Source organism: Gigantopelta aegis, chromosome 8 (genome assembly GCF_016097555.1).
Source record: "Gigantopelta aegis isolate Gae_Host chromosome 8, Gae_host_genome, whole genome shotgun sequence".
Lineage (NCBI taxonomy): Eukaryota > Metazoa > Mollusca > Gastropoda > Neomphalida > Peltospiridae > Gigantopelta > Gigantopelta aegis.
This window is the reverse complement of record NC_054706.1, coordinates 80850254-80874208: the sequence shown is the minus strand read 5'-3', so window position 1 is coordinate 80874208 and position 23955 is coordinate 80850254. Positions and strand designations below refer to the sequence as shown.

At 39.6% G+C, this 23955-nt stretch overlaps 2 protein-coding genes across 2 annotated transcripts in view; one reads left to right on the top strand and one right to left on the bottom strand.

Annotated features, from left to right (window-relative positions):
• Positions 1-14264: 14264 nt before the first annotated feature.
• On the bottom strand, positions 14265-16934 carry LOC121378762 (protein fem-1 homolog B-like). Its single transcript, XM_041507064.1, has one exon. It carries the CDS (start codon positions 16469-16471, stop codon positions 15491-15493), a length of 981 nt encoding a protein of 326 aa, XP_041362998.1. The 5' UTR covers positions 16472-16934; the 3' UTR covers positions 14265-15490.
• Positions 16935-18281: 1347 nt separating this feature from the next.
• LOC121378763 (intraflagellar transport protein 27 homolog) overlaps positions 18282-23955 on the top strand; it is a 42047-nt gene continuing 36373 nt past the window's right edge. Inside the window, exons 1-2 of the mRNA XM_041507065.1 lie at positions 18282-18408; positions 22227-22306. Of these exons, the coding sequence (XP_041362999.1) occupies positions 18372-18408; positions 22227-22306 (117 nt within the window). The 5' untranslated portion in view covers positions 18282-18371. The remainder of the gene's footprint in view (positions 18409-22226; positions 22307-23955) is intronic.

The following is a 23955-nucleotide window of genomic DNA, read 5'->3' as shown; positions in this document are numbered from 1 at the left end:
CCACTTTCCACCAACATGAAGGGTGTGAGAGTTTATCAAATCAACAGTTCTTCAGTTCTCAGGCCCGCCTTCCACCAACATGAAACGTGTGCAAGTTTATCAAATCGACAGTTCTTCAGTTCTAAGGCCCACTTTCCACCAACATGAAGCGTGCGCGAGTTTATCAAATGGACAGTTCTTCAGTTCTAAGGCCCGCTTTCCACCAACATGAAGCGTGCGCGAGTTTATCAAATGGACAGTTCTTCAGTTCTAAGGCCCGCTTTCCACCAACATGAAACGTGCGCGAGTTTATCAAATCGACAGTTCTTCAGTTCTCAGGCCCGCTTTCCACCAACATGAAACGTGTGCGAGTTTATCAAATCGACAGTTCTTCAGTTCTCAGGCCCGCCTTGCACCAACATGAAACGTGTGCAAGTTTATCAAATCGACAGTTCTTCAGTTCTCAGGCCCGCCTTGCACCAACATGAAACGTGTGCGAGTTTATAAAATCGACAGTTCTTAAGTTCTAAGGCCCGCTTTCCACCAACATGAAGCGTGCGCGAGTTTATCAAATCGACAGTTCTTCAGTTCTAAGGCCCGCTTTCCACCAACATGAAACGTGCGCGAGTTTATCAAATGGACAGTTCTTCAGTTCTAAGGCCCGCTTTCCACCAACATGAAACGTGCGCGAGTTTATCAAATCGACAGTTCTTCAGTTCTCAGGCCCGCTTTCCACCAACATGAAACGTGTGCAAGTTTATCAAATCGACAGTTCTTCAGTTCTAAGGCCCTCTTTCCACCAACATGAAACGTGTGCAAGTTTATCAAATCGACAGTTCTTCAGTTCTCAGGCCCGCCTTGCACCAACATGAAACGTGTGCGAGTTTATAAAATCGACAGTTCTTAAGTTCTAAGGCCCGCTTTCCACCAACATGAAGCGTGCGCGAGTTTATCAAATGGACAGTTCTTCAGTTCTAAGGCCCGCTTTCCACCAACATGAAACGTGCGCGAGTTTATCAAATGGACAGTTCTTCAGTTCTGAAGCCCGCTTTCCACCAACATGAAACGTGCGCGAGTTTATCAAATCGACAGTTCTTCAGTTCTCAGGCCCGCTTTCCACCAACATGAAACGTGTGCAAGTTTATCAAATCGACAGTTCTTCAGTTCTCAGGCCCGCCTTGCACCAACATGAAACGTGTGCAAGTTTATCAAATCGACAGTTCTTCAGTTCTCAGGCCCGCCTTGCACCAACATGAAACGTGCGCGAGTTTATCAAATCGACAGTTCTTCAGTTCTAAGGCCCGCTTTCCACCAACATGAAGCGTTCGCGAGTTTATCAAATCGAGTTCTTCAGGTCTAAGGCCCGCCTTCCACCAACATGAAACGTGTGCAAGTTTATCAACATAGGACCGGGGCGGGATATAGCTCAGTAGTACAACGCTCGCTCGATGCGCGGTCAGTCTGGGATCGATCCCCGTCGATGAGCCCATTGGGCTATTTCTCGTCACAGCCAGTGCACCACGACTGGTATATCAAAGGCCGTAGTATGTGCTATCCTGTCTATGGGATGGTGCATATAAAAGATCCCTTGCTGCTAATCGGAAAGAGTAGCCCATGAAGTGGTGACAGCGGGTTTCCTCTCTCAATATCTGTGTGGTCGTTAACCATATGTCTGACGCCATATAACCGTAATTAAAATGTGTCGAGTGCGTCGTTAAATAAAACATTTCTTTCTTTCTTTTACATAGGACCGTTTCCCTATACACAATTCCACGTGCAGGAATTCAGCACGCTGAAAAATAACGAGTCAATCAATGAGTGATTTTTCGCGCGTGAAGCATTTACTTTTACCGGTAGCTTAAAGTACACGCCGATAACGTCAAATTCTGTACGTGCTGCAACACACCGATTGTGAAAAACGTTTAGGAATCAAAGTTGATAATAATTTAAAATGGACAATTCAGGTTAAACATGTGTATTCCTTGATCTCTAAACGTCTGTATCTTTTATCTTTTATCGAAAATAATTAGGTATTTAAATTTAAACGCAAGAAAACTTTTCTACAATGGGTATATTTTACCACTCATAGGTTACTGCTGTATAATGTGGGGAAACTGTAATCAGGATGGATTAGAACGTTTACTAAAACTGCAAAAGAGAGCTGCAAGGATGATATTAGATGTATATCCTATTACTCCATCTGCCCACTATTTAAACAGTTAAAATGGATAACAATGGAAACACGATTCCACTATCACAAATGTTTACAAATTTATAAATGTCTATGCAATTAAGCCCCAAACTATCTTACAAACTTGGAGAAAACAATCCCTACAACCTTCGAATTGCAGAGGATAGAAATATATTAATTCCAAAACATAAAATGTCTTTATTTAAACATGCGTTCAGTTACTCTGGACGATCATCGCTAAATACTGCTGTTTTTAAATATAGACTCAAGAAATATTTTCTAAAATAATATCTTTTGTACATATGTTTATTGGTATAAGATATATAATAAAATTGTCTTTAAAACAGGGGTGGGGAAAAGCCCTTTTTTCCCGTTTGCCGGTCCCACTTTTGTCATTCTTGTCGGTCCGAAGCACCTGTCCGTTTCTATTATAGGAACAAATTCCTATCCGCCATTTGGATCAGCCTGCCCAGACATTGGCATCTTGTGCATGATTTAAAATAATAACAAATAAATAAATAGTGGTCAAAATTGACTGGTGTTTCTGACGTCTGTAATTTTAAAGTCTGCCATAAGTCGGAGCTACAATCAATCTACTGCCACTAGGCTAGACATTTGTCAAAGCCGCTGTGCTGGTCACGCGATAAAACAGACGTTAACATCATTCTTGGTGAGAAGGCTACCAAGGTATTACACTCCAATTAAAACAAAGGACCCAGAGTTTGCAACTGGTCACAATCAACACATGTTAACGCCTTAGCCCGAGTACTCTGACTGTAAGAGAGCTAGACGGACATTTGGACATAAACACGCTCTCATTACAGTCAGAGACCAACCTATGTCTTTTTTTGGCAATTCCTGACTACCAAACGGTAGGCAACGATTCCCGCTCTAATACCACAACAATCCTATGTTTGACGTCAAATACCTTTACATCAATCATTTTCGAGTTAAGTGATACAAAAAAATCCACATATTAATCACTAATACACATACTACAGAAAGAAACCCGACAGCACCCACATTCAGCTACGCTTCGTGACACTCCGTCGCAACAATTGCAAAGCTCGGCGATCTATTTCGAGACGTAGACCACGTGATCGCGCACTGGGCGATTCCGCCTTGTGCAGCAGTTACAGGGGCCGTCTCATATCAAGCGAAGTTACAACATGGAAGAGTTGGCTAATGCCGTTTTGGATGAATTTGGATTTCATTACGTCATTAAACCAAAACAATTACACATTATTGATTCCATTTTGAATTTGAAGGATACATTTGGGGTGTTATCGACAGGATACGGCAAAAGTATGTGCTACGTACTGCCTCCTCTTATGAGATGACCCCTGTAACTGCTGCACAAGGCGGAATCGCCCAGTCTCGAAATAGATCGCCGAGCTTTGCAATTGTTGCGACGGAGTGTCACGAAGCGTAGCTGAATGTGGGTGCTGTCGGGTTTCTTTCTGTAGTATGTGTATTAGTGATTAATATGTGGATTTTTTTGTATCACTTAACTCAAAAATGATTGATGTAAAGGTATTTGACGTCAAACATAGGATTGTTGTGGTATTAGAGCGGGATTCGTTGCCTACCGTTTGGTAGTCAGGAATTGCCAAAAAAAGACATAGGTTGGTCTCTGACTGTAATGAGAGCGTGTTTATGTCCAAATGTCCGTCTAGCTCTCTTACAGTCAGAGTACTCGGGCTAGTTAACGCCTGTGTACGGAGCTCTGTCGGGTCGAGTGTCTGAGTCCGAGGCAAGAGGCTTTTGTGAAATACAAACTGCTTGAAATAGCATAAAATATACTGAAATAACCTATAAATGTGTTTCTTGTTGACTGTTCAATGTAGTGTATCAAATAATTATAAAGGACTTTAAAATTTAAAAAAAGGTTTACACCTCTTTTTTTTTTTAAAAGTGGGAGTGAGTTGGAATAGCTAAACCGGCTATCTTTAGAGCCAGGAGAGGTCAAATGTCATCCAATCGGCGATAACGTTATTAATTGCTTTGTCTAAACGTGTGCCAGCTCAAGTTGTCAAACGCTCCAACGGTGTTATTGTTTATTAATTTTCAGGACTACTGAATACTGGTACTTTTTATACATATATGGGAGTTAAAATGCATAACTTTTATTCCTTTTTTATATTATTTATTCCATTATGTAAAATAAATATAATAATTATTTTTTTGCTGATGGGATCAAACATTTTGTTTTTCTTTCATGTTTTGATGTTTATCATTTCGCGTTCATGATTCAAGATAAAAATATACAAATGCCACCATGATTTTGTTTTTAGAAGACTATTTGGCAAATATCACCTTTTAAATGATTTTATAATTTTTATTTGTATTCCTTTCTTCTTATCCCTCTACCCCCCTGCCCCCGGTAGTGATGACATCAACGTGGGACCGATTGACAATTTTATTTTTCCCCACCCCTGCTTTAAAACTATCTAAAAATCCCAACGTTTCGTTTAAAAACTTTAAACTTCCTCAGGGGAATAAAACACAAATGAAATGAAGTTAAAAACAGACTGGCTATAAGTGAACAAAATATAAAACAACACAAGCTAAATAAACAGAACTAATCAGGTAAATTGGTAATGAAAGAGACTGATTAAAACACGGAGAGTCAAGAGCTACCCACAGCCACTGGGATGATTTTCATTTAGTCCATGTGGCCAAACTGAGTTCAGCCTGTGAATCCAAAGGGACTCTGCTATGTTAAGTTTCTTTTTATCCTGATTGGATACTTTTCCAAGCAGGTGACAAACATAATAGTGTTCAGGTTGATTAAAGTGTGGAGCTACATGAGGGGCTTTAAAAGTTTTATTGTATTTTATATTGTGACAGTGACCTGAAAGACGCGTACTAAAGGGGGTGACTGTCTGACCTACATACTGCATGCTGCATTTAGTGCAAGTCCGTGAATAAATCACAAAATCTGATTGGCAATTCAAGGTGGGTCTATAATAATAATAATAATAATAATTATTATGTAACATGTTTATTGCCATATATGTATTTTCGATTTGTTCATAAATGTATGTATTGTAATTCTGTATTGTTTGTACCTGAGGGCCTCAGGGAAGATTAGCTTTTGCTAACTGTGTTACCCTCACTAATGTGACGGCTATTTTAATATATACTCTTCAAAAAAAGAAACGCAAAAGGGTACAAATGGGTTATAACTCCGATTTTATGTTTCCTACCGGTTCATGCTTTGTGAATATAAGGTCATTGCATGTCCCAAACACATTCCCACGGTTACATTCGATAAAACGCAGCTACTGTACAATAAAGTTCCAAAATGTGAATATTCGCAAAAATGCAGCCACGTGCAAACCATGTCACCACTGCACGTGCGTTGTCTGCACGTGCAACATGAACACCGACAGTATAAAAGTGCAGGGTGTTCGCTTGCCTGGCCTCTGTATCTGGCCGACAGTTGACAATCCAGGACATGCCACGTCTCAGTGAACCGCAGAGAAACAATGCCATCGGCCGACTAGACGCAGGCGAATCCAGAACGGCCGTTGCCAGGGCATTCCATGTGTCCCCAAGCACCATCTCCAGACTGTGGGACCGTTACCAGCAACATGGATCAACACGTGACCTCCCTAGATCCGGTCGACCACGGGTCACTACCCCCGGGCAGGACCGCTACATCCGGGTACGCCACCTTCGGGAACGATTGACTACTGCCACCTCCACAGCCGCAGCAATACCAGGTTTGCGCAGGATATCCGACCAGACCGTACGGAACCGCCTACGTGAGGTAGGAATTCGTGCCAGACGTCCAGTTCGAGGTGTCATCTTAACACCACAACACCGTCGACTCCGACTGCAGTGGTGCCAGATTCATCGACAATGGCCTCAACTGCGATGGAGACAGGTGTGGTTCAGTGACGAGTCCCGATTTCTGCTCCGACGTCATGATGGAAGATGTCGCGTGTATAGGCGTCGTGGTGAACGTTATGCGGCAAACTGCGTGCAGGAAGTGGACAGATTCGGCGGGGGTAGTGACATGGTGTGGGCAGCCATCTCACACACTGGCAGAACTGACCTGGTCCACGTGCAGGGCATCCTGAATGCACAGGGCTACATTGACCAGATCCTCCGGCCACACATCGTTCCAGTTATGGCCAACGCCAACTTAGTGTTCCAACATGACAACGCCAGGCCTCACACAGCACGTCTCACAACGGCTTTCCTACAGAACAACAACATTAATGTCCTTCCTTGGCCATCGATATCACCGGATTTGAACCCAATTGAGCATCTATGGGACGAGTTGGACCGACGCCTCCGACAGCGACAACCACAGCCCCAGACCCTGCCCGAGCTGGCAGCAGCCTTGCAGGCCGAGTGGGCCACCATCCCCCGGGACGTCATCCGTACTCTGGTTGCTTCAATGGGCAGGCGGTGCCAGGCAGTTGTCAACACACGCGGAGGCCACACCCGGTATTGACTCCAGATGACCTTGACCTTGGTGGTGTGTCCTATCACTTACTCACAATGGACTAGAGTGAATTGTGAACAATCCTGCAACATTTGGTAATTATCGGACTCACCATTCAATAATTAAATCAATTCTCCAAATGTTACGACAATGTGGTTTTGCGTTTCTTCTTTTGAAGAGTATATATAACTGGACATTTTTACTGTTTTATTAATCCAATATACTTGTTGATTTTAAGCAGTATGAGCATTAACACTAACAAAAAGCCTTGCCCAATCACCCTAAACAGTGGGTTTAGCAGGTATCCTTGACTCTGAAACTCACTGTTAGTTTACCCACCTACACCCCAATCTTTCAATGTAATTCTAATTTTAAAAAAAACACAACAAAAAACGACAAAACAAATACAATAAAATGCATTTTATAGCAAGACAGCATAGCATGTTGTAGACACAAAATTCAAACATGCAGCATTGAGTACAATAAAAACCGACATCACAATTCAAACACACAGAGAATAGCATAGTGTTGACACAATGTCCCCATTCAAACACCCAGGGAATAGCATAGTGTTGACACAATGTCCCCGTTCAAACACACAGGGAATGGCATAGTGTTGACACAATGTCCCCGTTCAAACACACATGGAATGGCATAGTGTTGACACAATGTCCCCATTCAAACACACAGGGAATAGCATAGTGTTGACACGATGTTCCCGTTCAAACACACTGGGAATAGCATAGTGTTGACACGATGTTCCCGTTCAAACACACAGGGAATAGCATAGTGTTGACACGATATTCCCGTTCAAACATACAGGGAATAGCAGTGTTGACACGATGTTCCCGTTCAAACATACAGGGAATAGCATAGTGTTGATACAATGTTCCCGTTCAAACACACAGGGAATAGCATAGAGTTGACACAATGTTCCCGTTTAAACACACAGGGAATAGCATAGTGATGCCACAATGTTCCCGTTCAACACACAGGGAATAGCATAGTGTTGACACAATGTTCCCGTTCAAACACACAAGGAATAGCATAGTGTTGACACAATGTTCCCGTTCAAACACACAAGGAATAGCATAGTGTTGACACAATGTCCATGTTCAAACATCCATCCAACACAATACATTACAGCCATAAAGTTCTCGAACATCTTCTAAACAAATCTCATGATTCATGTATTAGCCTACCTACAACTGTAGTTGCAGACCTCTAGGAACAGGAACAGTCTATGAAGTGGAGGGGGTGGGGGAAAGAGTCCAGGCTGTAGAAACAGTCTATGAAGTGGAGGAGGTGGGGGAAGGTTCCAGACCTGTAGGAACAGTCTATGAAGTGGAGGAGGTGGGGGAGAGTTCCAGACCTGTAGGAAAAGTCTATGAAGTGGAGGAGGTGGGGAACGTTCCAGACCTGTAGGAACAGTCTATGAAGTGGAGGGGGTGGGGGGGGGGGAGTTCCAGACCTGTAGGAACAGTCTATGAAGTGGAGGAGGTGGGGGAGAGTTCCAAACCTGTAGGAACAGTCTATGAAGTGGAGGAGGTGGGGAGGGTTCCAGACCTGTAGGAACAGTCTATGAAGTGGAGGGGTGGGGAAGGATTCCAGACCTATAGCAACAGACTATGAAGTGGAGGGGTGGGGGTGGGGGAGTTCCAGACCTGTATGAACAGTCTATGAAGTGGAGGGGTTGGGGGAGAGTTCCAGACCTGTAGGAACAGTCTATGAAGTGGAGGAGGTGGGGAGGGTTCCAGACCTGTAGGAACAGTCTATGTAGTGGAGGTTGGGTGGGTTCCAGGCTTGTAGGAACAGTCTATGTAGTGGAGGTGGGGTGGGTTCCAGGCCTGTAGGAACAGTCTATGAAGTGGAGTGGGCTGGGGGGGGGGGGGGGTACATGTTCTAGGGAGGAGAGGGAACAAGCACATTTTTTGTTGGTTATATATAGGACAAAAGCAAAGTTGAATGTTTTAGGGGCCTAAAGTGGTATGCTATAGACAGCCCTCCATAGCCAGTTCCTATAGGTCCGAGTCCGGCTGAGCAAAGTAAAAGACACACAACTTGATTAATAGGTCACATTACAGAAATGGACATGGACCTAGTAATACAAAATACATAATGATATACTCATGAATACATGCTGAAGTTCACACTGTAGTCTTTACACCATTGAGCACCATATATTTCATATTAAAGCAGACCACGCCAACAATTAACATGTACACTCGCAGGTAACACATAATAGTTTTCATTTACTTGGGAGCATATACATTGATAATGCCATTCTCTATCAAAAAAGGAAAACGTAGAAGAGTTTTATGTATATACGTCAAAACACCATTTTCTGTTGCTATACGTACATGTATATATTTATTATTTTGCCATTTCTTCTTGAAATTAAAAACCATTTCATTTTCTTCTGGTACTGTGTTCAAGCCATGGCATGTAGCTCTGTGGTAGAGCGCTTGCCTCAAGTGGAGTGGGCCGAGGTGGATCCCTTGCTGCTATTAAGTAGGAGTAACCTATGTGGCTATACAGGTTACCCCTACACAGTGAGAGAGACCTGCTATAGGCCACCTGTTACTCCTACACAGAGAGAAGACCTGCTATAGGCCACATGTTACTCCTACAGAGAGAGAAGACCTGCTATAGGCCACATGTTACTCCTACACAGAGAAAAGACCTGCTATAGGCCACATGTTACTCCTACACAGAGAGAAGACCTGCTATAGGCCACATGTTACTCCTACACAGTGAGAGAGAAGACCTGCTATAGGCCACATGTTACTCCTACACAGTGAGAGAGAAGACCTGCTATAGGCCACATGTTACTCCTACACAGTGAGAGAGAAGACCTGCTATAGGCCACATGTTACTCCTACACAGAGAGAAGACCTGCTATAGGCCACATGTTACTCCTACACAGTGAGAGAGAAGACCTGCTATAGGCCACATGTTACTCCTACACAGTGAGAGAGAAGACCTGCTATAGGCCACATGTTACTCCTACACAGTGAGAAGACGTGCTATAGGCTACATGTTACTCCTACACAGTGAGAAGACCTGCTATAGGCCACATGTTACTCCTACACAGTGAGAAGACCTGCTATAGGCCACATGTTACTCCTACACAGTGAGTGAGAAGACCTGCTATAGGCCACATGTTACTCCTACACAGAGAGAAAACCTGCTATAGGCCACATGCTACAACTACACAGAGAGAAGACGTGCTATAGGCCACATGTTACTCCTACACAGAGAGAAGACCTGCTATAGGCCACATGTTACTCCTACACAGTGAGAAGACCTGCTATAGGCCACGTTACTCCTACACAGTGAGAGAGAAGACGTGCTATAGGCCACATGTTACTCCTACAGAGAGAGAAGACCTGCTATAGGCCACATGTTACTCCTACACAGTGAGAAGACCTGCTATAGGCCACATGTTACTCCTACACAGTGAGAGAGAAGACCTGCTATAGGCCACATGTTACTCCTACACAGAGAAGACCTGCTATAGGCCACATGTTACTCCTACACAGTGAGAGAGAAGACGTGCTATAGGCCACATGTTACTCCTACACAGAGAGAAGACCTGCTATAGGCCACATGTTACTCCTACACAGAGAGAAGACCTGCTATAGGCCACATGTTACTCCTACACAGTGAGAGAGAAGACCTGCTATAGGCCACATGTTACTCCTACACAGAGAGAAGACCTGCTATAGGCCACATGTTACTCCTACACAGTGAGAGAGAAGACGTGCTATAGGCCACATGTTACTCCTACACAGTGAGAAGACCTGCTATAGGCCACATGTTACTCCTACACAGAGAGAAGACCTGCTATAGGCCAAATGTTACTCCTACAGAGAGAGAAGACCTGCTATAGGCCACATGCTACTCCTACACAGTGAGAAGACCTGCTATAGGCCACATGTTACTCCTACACAGTGAGAAGATGTGCTATAGGCCACATGTTACTCCTACACAGTGAGAGAGAAGACTTGCTATAGGCCACATGTTACTCCTACAGAGAGAGAAGACCTGCTATAGGCCACATGTTACTCCTACACAGTGAGAGAGAAGACCTGCTATAGGCCACATGTTACTCCTACACAGTGAGAAGACCTGCTATAGGCCACATGTTACTCCTACAGAGAGAGAAGATGTGCTATAGGCCACATGTTACTCCTACACAGTGAGAGAGAAGACCTGCTATAGGCCACATGTTACTCCTACACAGAGAGAAGACCTGCTATAGGCCACATGTTACTCCTACACAGTGAGAGAGAAGACGTGCTATAGGCCACATGTTACTCCTACACAGTGAGAAGACCTGCTATAGGCCACATGTTACTCCTACAGAGAGAGAAGACGTGCTATAGGCCACATGTTACTCCTACACAGAGAGAAGACCTGCTATAGGCCACATGTTACTCCTACACAGTGAGAGAGAAGACGTGCTATAGGCCACATGTTACTCCTACACAGTGAGAAGACCTGCTATAGGCCACATGTTACTCCTACAGAGAGAAAAGACGTGCTATAGGCCACATGTTACTCCTACACAGACATGTCTGGTTTACAATAATTATTAAATATAGCTGGACCAAAATGTTTTAGTGAAAATGTTCACCATTTGAAATGTGAACAATAAAGGATCAGGTAATAAATACTTTTAGTCTTAATATCCACTTTTTAGAGATTACTTTTACTCTTTTTAAAGATTACTTTTTTAAAAGGTAACATCCATAAAAACCTTTTAAAAAACCTGAGATTATCAGATGGCTTACAAAAACCGAGAGAGATTTTAATAATTTGAATATTAATATCACCTAGGTGAGAATTAGAAATAATGTAAAATGTATTTGACAAAGCAATTTTACTCCGACAAACCAATGGCTCCTTACAATCAAGCACAATACACAGAAGATACATCAGTAATATTCGAAAAATGTATCAAGCATTTATTATTTCCCAAAGCTAGGATTCCATATGTAAGGCCCGCTTTCCATACATGCCATTCCGTGAATTATACAGTGCATTTACACAGTACCTGCTCCATATATGGGAATCCATGGCGACGTCATAATGTGCAGCATTTACTTTCTGCTTAAAGTACACTATGACAACGTAACATTTTCTATAGTAATCTGCTTGAGAAAATGCAGACATGGAAAAGCACATAAAACGTGCACGGAATTACGTTAATGGAAAGCGGGACTTAGGAAAACGTAGGAGGAATACAGGACAAGTGCAACAGATAAAACTGATACATCGGATTGTGTGTCCACCGTGTAATGATTCCTGCTGGGTAAGCATATGAATCTCATCGCACCAGCAAACATACAACAATGTTGCTCAAAACACTGGTCCCCCCCCCCCCCCCCCCCCAACACTGGTCACCCCAAACATTACAACAATGTGGCTCAAAACACTGGTTCCCCCCCCCCCCCCCAACACTGGTCACCCCAAACATTACAACAATGTGGCTCAAAACACTGGTCCCCCCAAAAAAACCCACTGCTCTCCCCAAACATTACAACAATGTTGCTCAAAACACTGGTCCCCCCCCCCCCAACACTGGTCTCCCCAAACATTACAACAAAGTGGTTCAAAACACTGCCCCCCCCCCCCCCAAACACTGGTCACCCCAAACACTACAACAATGTGGCTCAAAACACTGGTCCCCCCAAAAAAAAAAACACTGCTCTCCCCAAACATTACAACAATGTTGCTCAAAACACTGGTCCCCCCCCCCGCCTCCCAAACATTACAACAATGTTGCTCAAAACACTGGTACCCCCCACCAACACGGGTCTCTCCAAACATTACAACAATGTGGCTCAAAACACTGGTACCCCCAAACACTGGTCTCCCCAAATAAAAGTCCCCCCCCCCCCCCCAAACAACAACCCCAGGAGTAATACTATGGTTATATAAATAATAACAAGTAAGGTCCACTTTCCAATAACGTGATTCCACATGTATGCGATTTACTGTGCACAGAAATGTTCTTTTTCATATTTGTGTTTTCGGAAGCAGATAATTAGTAACAAAATTTGACTTGAAATCAATGTTAAAGTATGCCTCACGGACAGTATCCATATTGATATTTCCAGTCTTTAATTACTTTCACTAATTTTCCTCTTCATAATATTACACAAGCTCAAGCAATTAAAAGTACCGGTATATAATAATTAATTAAAATATTTATCTACACACTGAAAAATGCTTCTGCATCAATCTAATTAAAATTAGCTCCACTATTACATGTGGATCTAACAGCAGCCCACTGGAGCTCATGTCCAGTTGACCTTACTTGCAAAATCATGCCAGTGATTTGAAAAGAATTTGAAAACATTCGGGATTATACCGAGGGTATACGAAATGATTCGGGTGAATTACGAAGTATGCTGGAAACTAATTTCAATATAACATTTTATATAAAATTCATTTGAAGACGAAAAAAACCAACCGGTGATGGTATAGCCATAAAATCTGTTTATACTAGTATACAATCCAGAGTTTATTACCACACTTTTCCCCATTTTTTTAATGTTGAAATAGACTAACAAGTTTGCCTATTGCATAAATAGTCTCGCCTGATATTTTTAGAATTTGTATGCTCCCAAATAACGCTATAAAAGGTGAAGTGTATTTGTTTGATATTTAAATTGTTATTTATAGATGAAATGTCACCTGGATACGGGAGTCCACTCAATGCCGTTAGATCTACTGGTAGACCCAGTAGAGCTAATTTTAATCACAATGCCTCTGCATTTTTATTATTTTACTTTTTGTTTTCTTTTTTCTTTCCTTCGCAGTTTAGACACATTAAATTGGGTGTCGTTCACTGTGTAAATTTTTGCTATTTTTCATAATCAACATAAATTCTCATCTTGAAATGTCCTATCTTTAAACTTTATTATATATATATGTATATAATCAAACCTGTCATAGTGGTCACCTGTAATCCGCAGTCACCTGCCTTAAGCAGCATCTTTTATCCCTCCCAACAATTTTAAATCTAATGCACCTGTAATAATCGATCACCTGTTTCACGCAGGCAGCAGGCACCTAAATCGGAACCCAAATCACTAAAATACCTGTATTAAGCGGCCACAGTAAATGTTTACTGTTATAAACAAAGGGATATTTCAACAACAGTGACAAGGTGCAGCAAATAATGGATTTTAACACCTTCAGGAACACTAGTACCCCTTCAGTCTCCACATCTCAATTGTGGTAACCGGTCAAAACCCCCTCCAGTCAAAACCCCTATTTAGAAAATAAACCTGAGTTTCTTATAACTGTTATGTTATAAGAAATAACAAGAAATTATGGAAATAATTGATACCAAAAATATAAAGGCTTCCCAATTACATTAATCCCTTCAGTAGCCAAGATCAAACAATTTATAAATATTGCTAATTACTATCAAGTTCTTTCATTATATTATTTTATTATTTAAGGATTTTTCCAAGGCTTCCCAATTAATCTCTAAGATCAAACATGGCTCTGATTAAACATTTTACAAAAATTATAATTCCAAGTCTATGAGTAGCTTCATTTAAAGCCTTGAAGTCTATGTCGTGTAACTTACACTAAATAACAACATAACTAAATATATTTCAGAGAATTATTTATAAAAAATTAAAACAATTATCCATCTATATCAACATTATACTAATTTTACCACCATAAATACAACACAAAAAAAAGTTTGTTTTTTTACCATTTGACCATTTATTGCAGGGGGTTTTGACTGGAGGTTTTTTTTGACTGTGGGGTTTTTGACTGAGGGGGTTTTGACCGGAAGGGGTTTTGACCGGGATTCCTCAACTGTGTATCAATTAAGAAAGTTTGACTCTGGAATGCATCTAATTGCCTCTGGGTAGGCTAAGCTTGACATTTGTAGATTCACTTACTATGACAATACACTGCATGAAGTAGGAATTAAATAATTAAATGGAAAAAGAAAACAAACTTATTGAGAACAGTTAAATTAATACATTTCAATTACCTCATTTCTGATTTGTATAGTACTCAACTGTGGAGCACACAACCATTCATTAACAGTACAGAGGGCAAAAAGAAAAACATGTTTTAAAGACTGTATATGTGGCAACCTGTGAAATCCTAAAGCAAAACCCCTGCAAATGGAATCCTAGCTTAGTACACATGTATATTGATTAAAACAGAGTACGGACAGTACGACAGATTGAATATGAACATTTTAGTGTCATTTTCTTTTTGCTTGTTGAAGTTGCATGAATAGATTATTTATTTTTTCATAAATCTGTTACATTATTAAAGTTCTACTAACTCTTCCAATTTATTTGTCACCCTTTTTTAAGAACAAGATTTGGTTGATCACCATGTTATATGTGCATGTATGTAGTGCTAGATGACACATTTTTCATTGTGTTCATCTTATTTTTAATACTTTCAATTACTTGTAATTGCAATCTGCCCCTGCAAAGCACAGTAGATACCTTGATATATTTGTAAAAGAAAAATAGGTTCAACTCATCAAATTTATCTAAATTTGGTGAATATGTATTTTGAAATGTTCTGATCATTTTTCATGAATTCTTGAAAATTGGTCATTACATTTTTTTTAATAAACAGCAAAAAAAGGTGTGTGTTTAAAATATTTTACACGCAAACCTTTTTTGTGCAGATTATATGGCTAAGAAAACTGAATTTGACGAAAAATACTTTCAAAAACGATTTGTAAACTGCTAAATTGTTCTATGAAGTAACTGTTTAAACACGGAGTCTAATAAACAATTACAGCTACCGAGTACTGCTTATATATAAGCAGAAAATGCTTTTTTTCTAAAAGGTTGGTCTCATCTGTTTAGGAGTAAATACTGCTTAACACTTAAAGGGAGAGGCAAGTCAGAAATATTCTTCACAAAATGTTTGCCCATTGACTGCTCACTTAAGAAGGATCGTATTACACATTTGCATTGATGTTTTAAAGACTGAGGCATTTTCAACTTGGTGTCGAGCAGTGCGACAACATCCACATCTATATCACTGTTCTGCAGCGCCATTCGCACTGATCGAATCTGTGCGGGGGGCACACCCGCGGTCAGCACCAGTTTAATAATCTCCACGTTTCCGTGTTTAGCTGCCCAGAACAGTGGCGACTGCTCTGCCAGTGCGAAGGGCCCCGCTCCTCCGAGACTGCTGCCATTGATGATTAGAGTTTTGAGGATGATCGAACTCACACGATACATCAGAGCTGCTAGCAGAGGAGTACAGTGGAACTTGTCCATTTTGTTCACACTAGCACCATTTAAAATCAGGTACTCCACCAGATCTGGCATCTGTTGTCGAGATGCTACCCATAATGCAGTGTGCCCTTGATTGTCGAATGCATCTATATCTGCACCCTGACCTACGAGTGTGACAACACCTTCTAAAAAATGCATCCGGCAAGACGTTATGATTGGTGGCTCAACTCTGTCGAGGTGATCCTTACTGCTCATGTTCAAGTCTATCTTCCTTATTTTTTCATAATGTCGCATGAAGAGATGAAAGATTTCAAAATTTCTTTTGTACAATGTTAATGACAATGGCGTCACATCTTTGATGTGGAAATTCAAATCCAAGTCTGGATAGGACAGAAGTATATTTCTCACAGATGTCAGACATCCTTCTTCAATAGCTGAAAAAATATCATAGGACAGATAGGACTGGACGTATCTGTTGGACGTTTCAAAAGTTGTCTGATTACTGTTTGGGGACCTGGGACATGAAATGTCCTTCAGATCTTTATGTTCAATTGTTGTCTTAGTAACTATTGGTGCAATGACTTGAGACATAATGAATCACATGTATATTCTCCGTAATATTTTCTAAAATGAAAATATCACAAAACAACACTTTCAAAGTGACTTTCCACTGACAATTGCTTGTTTGTCTTTGCATACAAAATGAAAAGGAAAGCTTAATATGCTGACGACCAGTTTAACATGTGGATGTTTGTGTCTCTGTCTGACTGTTCGGCGACTAATAAAGCGGACGTGAGTCGCGCACTCCCGACACCACCAAGACTCGGAGAATGTTAGCCACAGAACAAGTCAACGCCCTCCTGCATTATTCAGTTCGTAACCACTTCAACCTCAGCTTTCACATCCTTTCATGCTAAGGGGGGGCACATGGCAGCACAGGAACATCATTTAGGCCATTTTATGTAACTCTCAGCTATATCATTTAGACAAAATCTACACATATTTCTTCAAAATTATCAAAAATATTAGAGAACTGTCGGTGAAACTAAACCGGAAGTTGTTTTTATACCATAATTGTATTTCCTATACATCTAGTCCATATTGGTGAAATTACCCCAGGAGCATTTGTTATGCAAGTATTACTTTAATATCAAAGAAAATGTGCATATTTTTTAAACGCGGGAAAAGAAGCCACAGCTATGGCTACTTCAATAATCCAGTGAAGAGATTTTGAACGCACCCAAATTATTAACTTATAACAACAACAAAAAGTGTGCACCCCAAAGCCAAATCACAATAAATAAATAAAATAAATAAATAAATAAAATAGTTTGATTATAGGTGCACATACCATACAGGTACATTGGTATATAATGCGTTGAACAGTGTGACATCTGCGTATATAAATTATTATTTTATATCATCATCAGGTTCAAATAAATAAACCTGAGCTCAGCAACACGTAATAATCTTGTATTGCCAAGACACCACTGAACGCTCCTTCAGACATTCCGGTGTTGAAACATTAGAGGAGAATGTATATGTACACGTAATTTACTAAATGAGATCATTTACAGTTGTCTCTCGACTCCATTGGGTACAATACTCACCATTTATTTTTTTGTTACACTGTTTTTTGTTTGTTTGTTTTTGGGGGTTTTTTGTCTTGGTTTTTGTTTTGTTTTTTGTTACACAACTAAATACATTTTAAAAGATTTGATCCAAAATGTAAATAAATTTTAAAACTAAAAACGAATGTTTTTACACCATACCTCTTCTATTAAATAAAAATGGCTAAATCTATTTTAGAGGTGCCTAGAAGATGCAGTAATATAGGATCCCATAGTGAACTGGGTTTATTTTCATTATCATATGATGTAATATTATTTATATTAAAGTATTATAACAGACTCTGGTTAGCTTCAAATGACTGTCTTATAAATCACAAAGCCTTTATTGAGGATATTAAGCTAAAGTCTTCAAATATGTGCAGTGCAATAAGAAAACGTATAAACCACAGCGGCGTAGGAAGGTTCTCCCAAAGTGTGTGTGTGTGTGTGTGTGTGTGGAGGGGGGGGGGGGGGTGTCGAATAATTTTGGACCCACCCATAGATATTGTCCCTTTAACGGAATAATACGTTATGTAAATCTGAAAACTCGATTATCTAGTCTGTCTCAGTAAGTTAACTACTTGCATGTAAATATTTTTATGGACCTGTTAGCTGTTAACCATGTTTTACTATGTTATTGTTATTGTACCTGCTCCTTATGAGTGTTTTATACAATCAATTGAATTGAATTAATTACTAAACTGTACCCCAATCAACAGACTACTTTTGAATAGTTAACCAGAAGTACAGAATGAATATACTATAGTACATTTATTTGTCCTATCAGTGTCACTAGATTATTCGGTGCTGCACAGTTCGCATACTTCCGAAATAAAATTCTGGCGATTTGTTTATTTAAGTACCAAGGATATCAAGCTGTCATGCCTGCTATTTTGCGAGGGAAGTGTATTATTGTTGGTACGGAATGACTATTTTAAAAATAAAATTAACAGGAATTAGGGAATAACAACCAATCAATGTTTATAAAAAAAAGTTTATTTCTTTATATTCATAATAATGAATAATAATAAATAAGTATCGTCAATGTGACATGTCCCTAACTGCGTTATACGGTTATGCTTCCAATTCCGTTCACTTGGTTTTCTCGTGCACGGTTCGCGCAATCAACATCCGATTTGTTTTGTTGTCATCGACATGTCGTTCATTTATGAGGTTTATTTTCACAGTTCAGGAACATTTTGATAAACAAAGTTCAGGAAAGTAAGTATCTAAATACAAAAGTTTACAAACCACTAAAACCATTAATTTAACTAAGTTGTTTCGTTTATTCCTTAATATTACCGATATCGGGTCCACAGGACTCGTAAAAATTGTTAATTATGAATCAATTCATTAAAATATATTATACAAACTATTCACTGGTATTTATAAACGTAATGCCTATCAGTATTGACATCAAATATTAGCGATGTGTGTTGATGAATCAGATTCATAGTCACTTCGTACCCAAGTCATATTGTACCATCCATTTTGTACCATGCTGCCTTTCGTACCATTGCAAAAAATCATTTCGTACCCTAGTCATTTCGTACCATTGTGAAAAGTCATTACGTACACCAGTCATTTCGTACCCAAGTCATTTCATACCTGTATATAGAAAATGAATCGATTACAGCATAAAAGAAGTGGGTTTTTTTTAAAAACTATTTTGACAGTTTGAAAATCGGAACACGTTATTGTGCAGCATATTGTTATTGATGCCCATAATACCTGTCAACTGTTATTTCCATTTTACCTGACAAGAGCCGTATACATGGTATTTACTACTAACTGCAACTTCGATTTTGTGTGAAATGTCTCCAGATAATTAGTCAAAAACAACAAAACAACATATGTCATAATGGACGAACAAAATATTATTTATTTATTAGGTCTTCTTTTCAAACTTGCTTATTTGCATCTTATTTGTTTAAGAAATAAACAAATATCCCTTAAATTAATCACAAATTTGTAATTTTATGTTATTTTGTAAAAGACATTACCGGGGTGATTGTTATAAATTGTTATGCCATGGTACGATATGACTTTCAGTTATTGTACGAAATGACCAAGGTACGAAATGACTTGAGTACAAAATGACTAGAGTACGAAATGACTTTATGCAATGGTACGAAATGACCAGGGTACGAAATGATCAAGGTACGAAATGACTTTTTGCAATAGTACGAAATGACCAGGGTACGAAATGACCAGATTAGGTACGAAATGACTATGGTACGAAATGACCATGGTACGAAGTGACTAGCAACCATGTTGATAAAACATGGACCAGACCAGAAGGCTTGACAAATTGAATGTTTCTTTTTAACAAAATATTAAAACTAAGTGTTCGTCAACTGTGCATAGTTAAGAAACAAAAATTTTCATATATAGTGGCGTTAAAAATGAAAAATGACGAACCGCACATGTGCGTTACGATACTTTTTGCAAATGCATGCGCCTGAACGCAGTTAGAAACGTCGCACTCTTTCCTGTTTACCGGAGGGTGTTTCATTTTTGTTTACTAGAATGGATTTGTTTTACATCCACATTGTTGATTTTTTACGTTAATTGATTGCAATCTATTTTGTTTTACGTATCGTAGCTGAAAAATGTAGAATAATATTTCTGTAAATATCGTATTCATGTTTTTGTCGTTACGGTGAACACAGTTTGGGATGTTGATGGTATAATAGCCTACTAAGGTCGACAACAGTCACTTTTCGCACCCTTGTTTTGGCTTCGTACACAATAAATATAGCATATCTTACTGTAATTTCACTTGAAATCCATATTTCCTAAAAGGTACAATTTTTTTAATCACATGATTTTGTTCAAACACATTCAGGTGCATTAGTAATGTTAAAAAACAAACAAAAAAACAATAGCAATTTTGCACTGGAATTTTTCCAACATTCTTAAAAAGGAAACGTCATGTACCCAGTTTATGGTTATTGTAAGGAGATGAAAAACTCTTAAAATACATTAACTAGTAAAGTGAATAACTTACTCAACAAAATAAGGAACGATCGATAACATGTTTTAATTAGTTACATGTAACCACCTATCAGTAGCGTTAGAGTAGTCTGCCGTGTGAAAATTAATTTTTATCATGACGCAGAAACCCATAAGTTTTTTGGGCAGCGGCGGCAGATCGACTGAAAAAAGAAAAGGGACCTTGGTAAATGAGGCAATATTAGTGAAGAATTAAAAAAAATATGATGACGATAATCGGGAACGTTTCCATGGGTCATTTACGATTACGAGGCTAACGTCATGACATGTTCTGTTAGCTGCAAATTCCCGAGCATTAATGCAATAAATCTGCTAATTAGTTGAGCTGATGTTCATAATGAGCCTGTTCACAGCTATATGTGAAAGAATGTTCTCCAGTATGAACTTAGTCAAGACGAACCACAGGCAGTGCTGTCAAGTCTCACACATTTGAACGTCGTATCACGCTCTCGCGCCGGTACATGATTTTCTCACGCATTTGAAACATTTTAGCAAAATTTTGTTTATACATATATAAATTTTGTGTTGTTCATTCGATCATTCGATGGCCGACAAACAAGCCTGCGACTGCCGGCCGGCCTGGTTATTAATGTATTAAAATCAGGTAATAGGTGTACTCGTCTTTTATTGGTCACAATCTCGAACCATGACCAATTGTCAGCGCGCTTATTTCTTGCGCTGGTTTATTCGGATTCACGATGTCGGACTCCGACTAGTCAAAATCTCACTCCTTGCGAAAGTTCCTACTTGAGAGCTCTGCACAGGACTGTTCTAAACCAAGAGTCACTTTAAAACACTCTAACAATAATGACACATAGACACAGAGAGATTTCTGCCCTAGAGCTGCTGTAAAGGAGTGGATTCAAAGTGTCCAGGGTACACGCCATATCCTGTCTTTAAAATCTGATACGGCTGAAGGGGGACCAGAAACTTCAACAAAACCAGTGGATTAAAGTAAACAAATAAAGATCATGCAAATCAGAAAGGTTTCTTATTACCGATATTCACTTAAAAATTTAACATTCATCACATAAAGAATCTGGGCAAGTATTGTAAAATTCATGGCAAGTACATTTTTAGTTTTTACTTGCCCGAGAGTAAGTACATTTATAAAATAATTTTCCACCCCTGCACGCATGTAAGGTCTACGTGCATTTACTGTGCTTAAACACCTGTTTTAGACTTACACGCATGTAACTGTGCATTTACTATGCTTAAACACCTTCCTTTAAGAAAAACAAGCTTTGTAAATTCGACTCTTGGTAATTTTGACATATAGTCTTAACAAAGGAAACGCGCTACATTTTTCCATTAGTAGCAAAGGACTTTTTATATGCACCATCCTATAGACAGGATGGCACATACCACAGCCGTTTATATACCAGTCATAGTGCACTGGCTGGAGCAGAAAAAAGCCCAGTGGGCCCACCAATGGGGATCGATCCCAGTCTGACCACATATCAAGCGTTTTACTACTGGGCTAAGTCCTACCCCTACTGATGATATAACATGGTGAGGCGAGATAGCGAGTTTATTAGCACTGTAGTTGTGTTTGTATTTTGTATTAGTTACATATGTTATAAAGTGGTGAGGTGAGATTGCGAGTTTATTAGCACTGTAGTTGTGTTTGTATTTTGTAATGGTTACATATGTTATAAAGTGGTGAGGTGAGACTTCTGTTGTAATGAATTACAGTTTGTTTTAAACATCTTTGGTTTCAGGCGATTCTGGTGTTGGCAAGAGTTCCGTGTGTCAAGTCTTCCATAGCGATGGCGCCCACTTTCCCAAGAATTACACGATGGTACGTTCATATCACTAGATCGTGGTGTTTCATTGTTCAGTAATCTTATAGGATTTGTGCAGGTCGTTTGCAAATGTCATTTTCCAGGCTTGGAAAGTCATAGAAGTTTGAGTTGTTCCATGGAATATAAAGACTGCTATGATTTTGTTACAGAATGCCAGAATAGAAATGACGTTATGTTGTTACAGAATTCCAGAGTTGAAATGATGTTCTGTTGTTACAGCAGGGTCAAAACCCTATCATGTGTCCCCAGGCGACCGAAAATGTCTGCATATTGTATTATGTATCAAAAATGCAAATAACTAATGTTTGTAAGAGATCGGAAAGTTGTTTTTTATTTATTGTTTTTAACTGGTTTCCTATTAGTATCTGCGCAACCAAACCCATATAGGACCTGATAGCAATTACTTCCCCAGTCTATCAAACAGTCTAAAACCATTTGGAATGCATAGCAATTACTTCCCCAGTCTATCGAACAGTCTAAAACCATTTGGAATGCATCGGCCGTTTTTAATTATGTATTCAGAACAAATTGGCTGCGTAAATGTATTTGTAGGTTGAATCGGAACACCTCGATCATGTCCATCTTTACTTTCCATTTAGTTACAATCAGATTTTGTTTACGAGCCTGAGGTTTTTTGAAGTTACATCGTGTTGAAACATTTTTGTTTCTTACGGAATATACCGAGTGTATTATACCAAACACCCAATCATCTGTCAACAACAGCTATCATTGCCTGTGCACATGCGAGTGTTGTGGGAACTTCAAATTAATTGAACTCTTGACAGGTCACTCACGATGTTGTTGTGCGTGACCTGTCAACAAACAAGTTGTTGTTTGTTCAGTCTTTTTGCACATGTCTACATCCACTGAACACATGTTGCGTACATGTAATACCGTTATGGTAAACAAGTTGTTGTTTGTTCAGTCTTTTTGCACATGTCTACATCCACTGAACACATGTTGCGTACATGTAATACCGTTATGGTAAACAAGTTGTTGTTTGTTCAGTCTTTTTGCACATGTCTACATCCACTGAACACATGTTGCGTACATGTAATACCGTTATGGTAAACATGTTGTTGGTTGCAAACGTCATTTTGGAAACATGGAGTTACTTGTTGGGTATGTCTGAGCAAAACAAAAAAATAAAGTGTACGCAGCAGAGAGCCGAGTAAGACAATTCATTCCTGCATGGTGCGAGGGCCATCTGTGGCTATGACATGAAGATGAGGAAAATGTTTTGTAACATTTGTGTACAGCAAGAGGTGACTCCATAGGGTGTATACTACCAAATCAAATCCCATAAACGACAATAGTAACATATGTGGCTAAAACTCATACCTGCAGCGTATCAATCGACATAAACACCACAGATATAAATACTACCACCCCTCACCCTTAAAGTGAATCAGAAAAAATTGGGGGTCAAGCTGCTGATTTCTGAGATAACGGGTAGTGTCAATGACTTCTGCATAAAATTCGAGTACTTTTTTTTTACAGGTACCCCATACATGTTTCAAGCACAAGACTACTTGACACAGTGGTACTAGTTGAAATAAAATTGCATACATATTTTGCCAAGATGAAACTCTTTGTTTTTTTTACAACCAACACACTCACATTTATCATCAATCACAGGATTTGT

Excerpts from the sequence above, each read along its gene's own strand:
- LOC121378762 (XM_041507064.1), bottom strand. The coding sequence starts at position 16,471 with ATGTCTCAAGTCATTGCACCAATAGTTACTAAGACAACAATTGAACAT.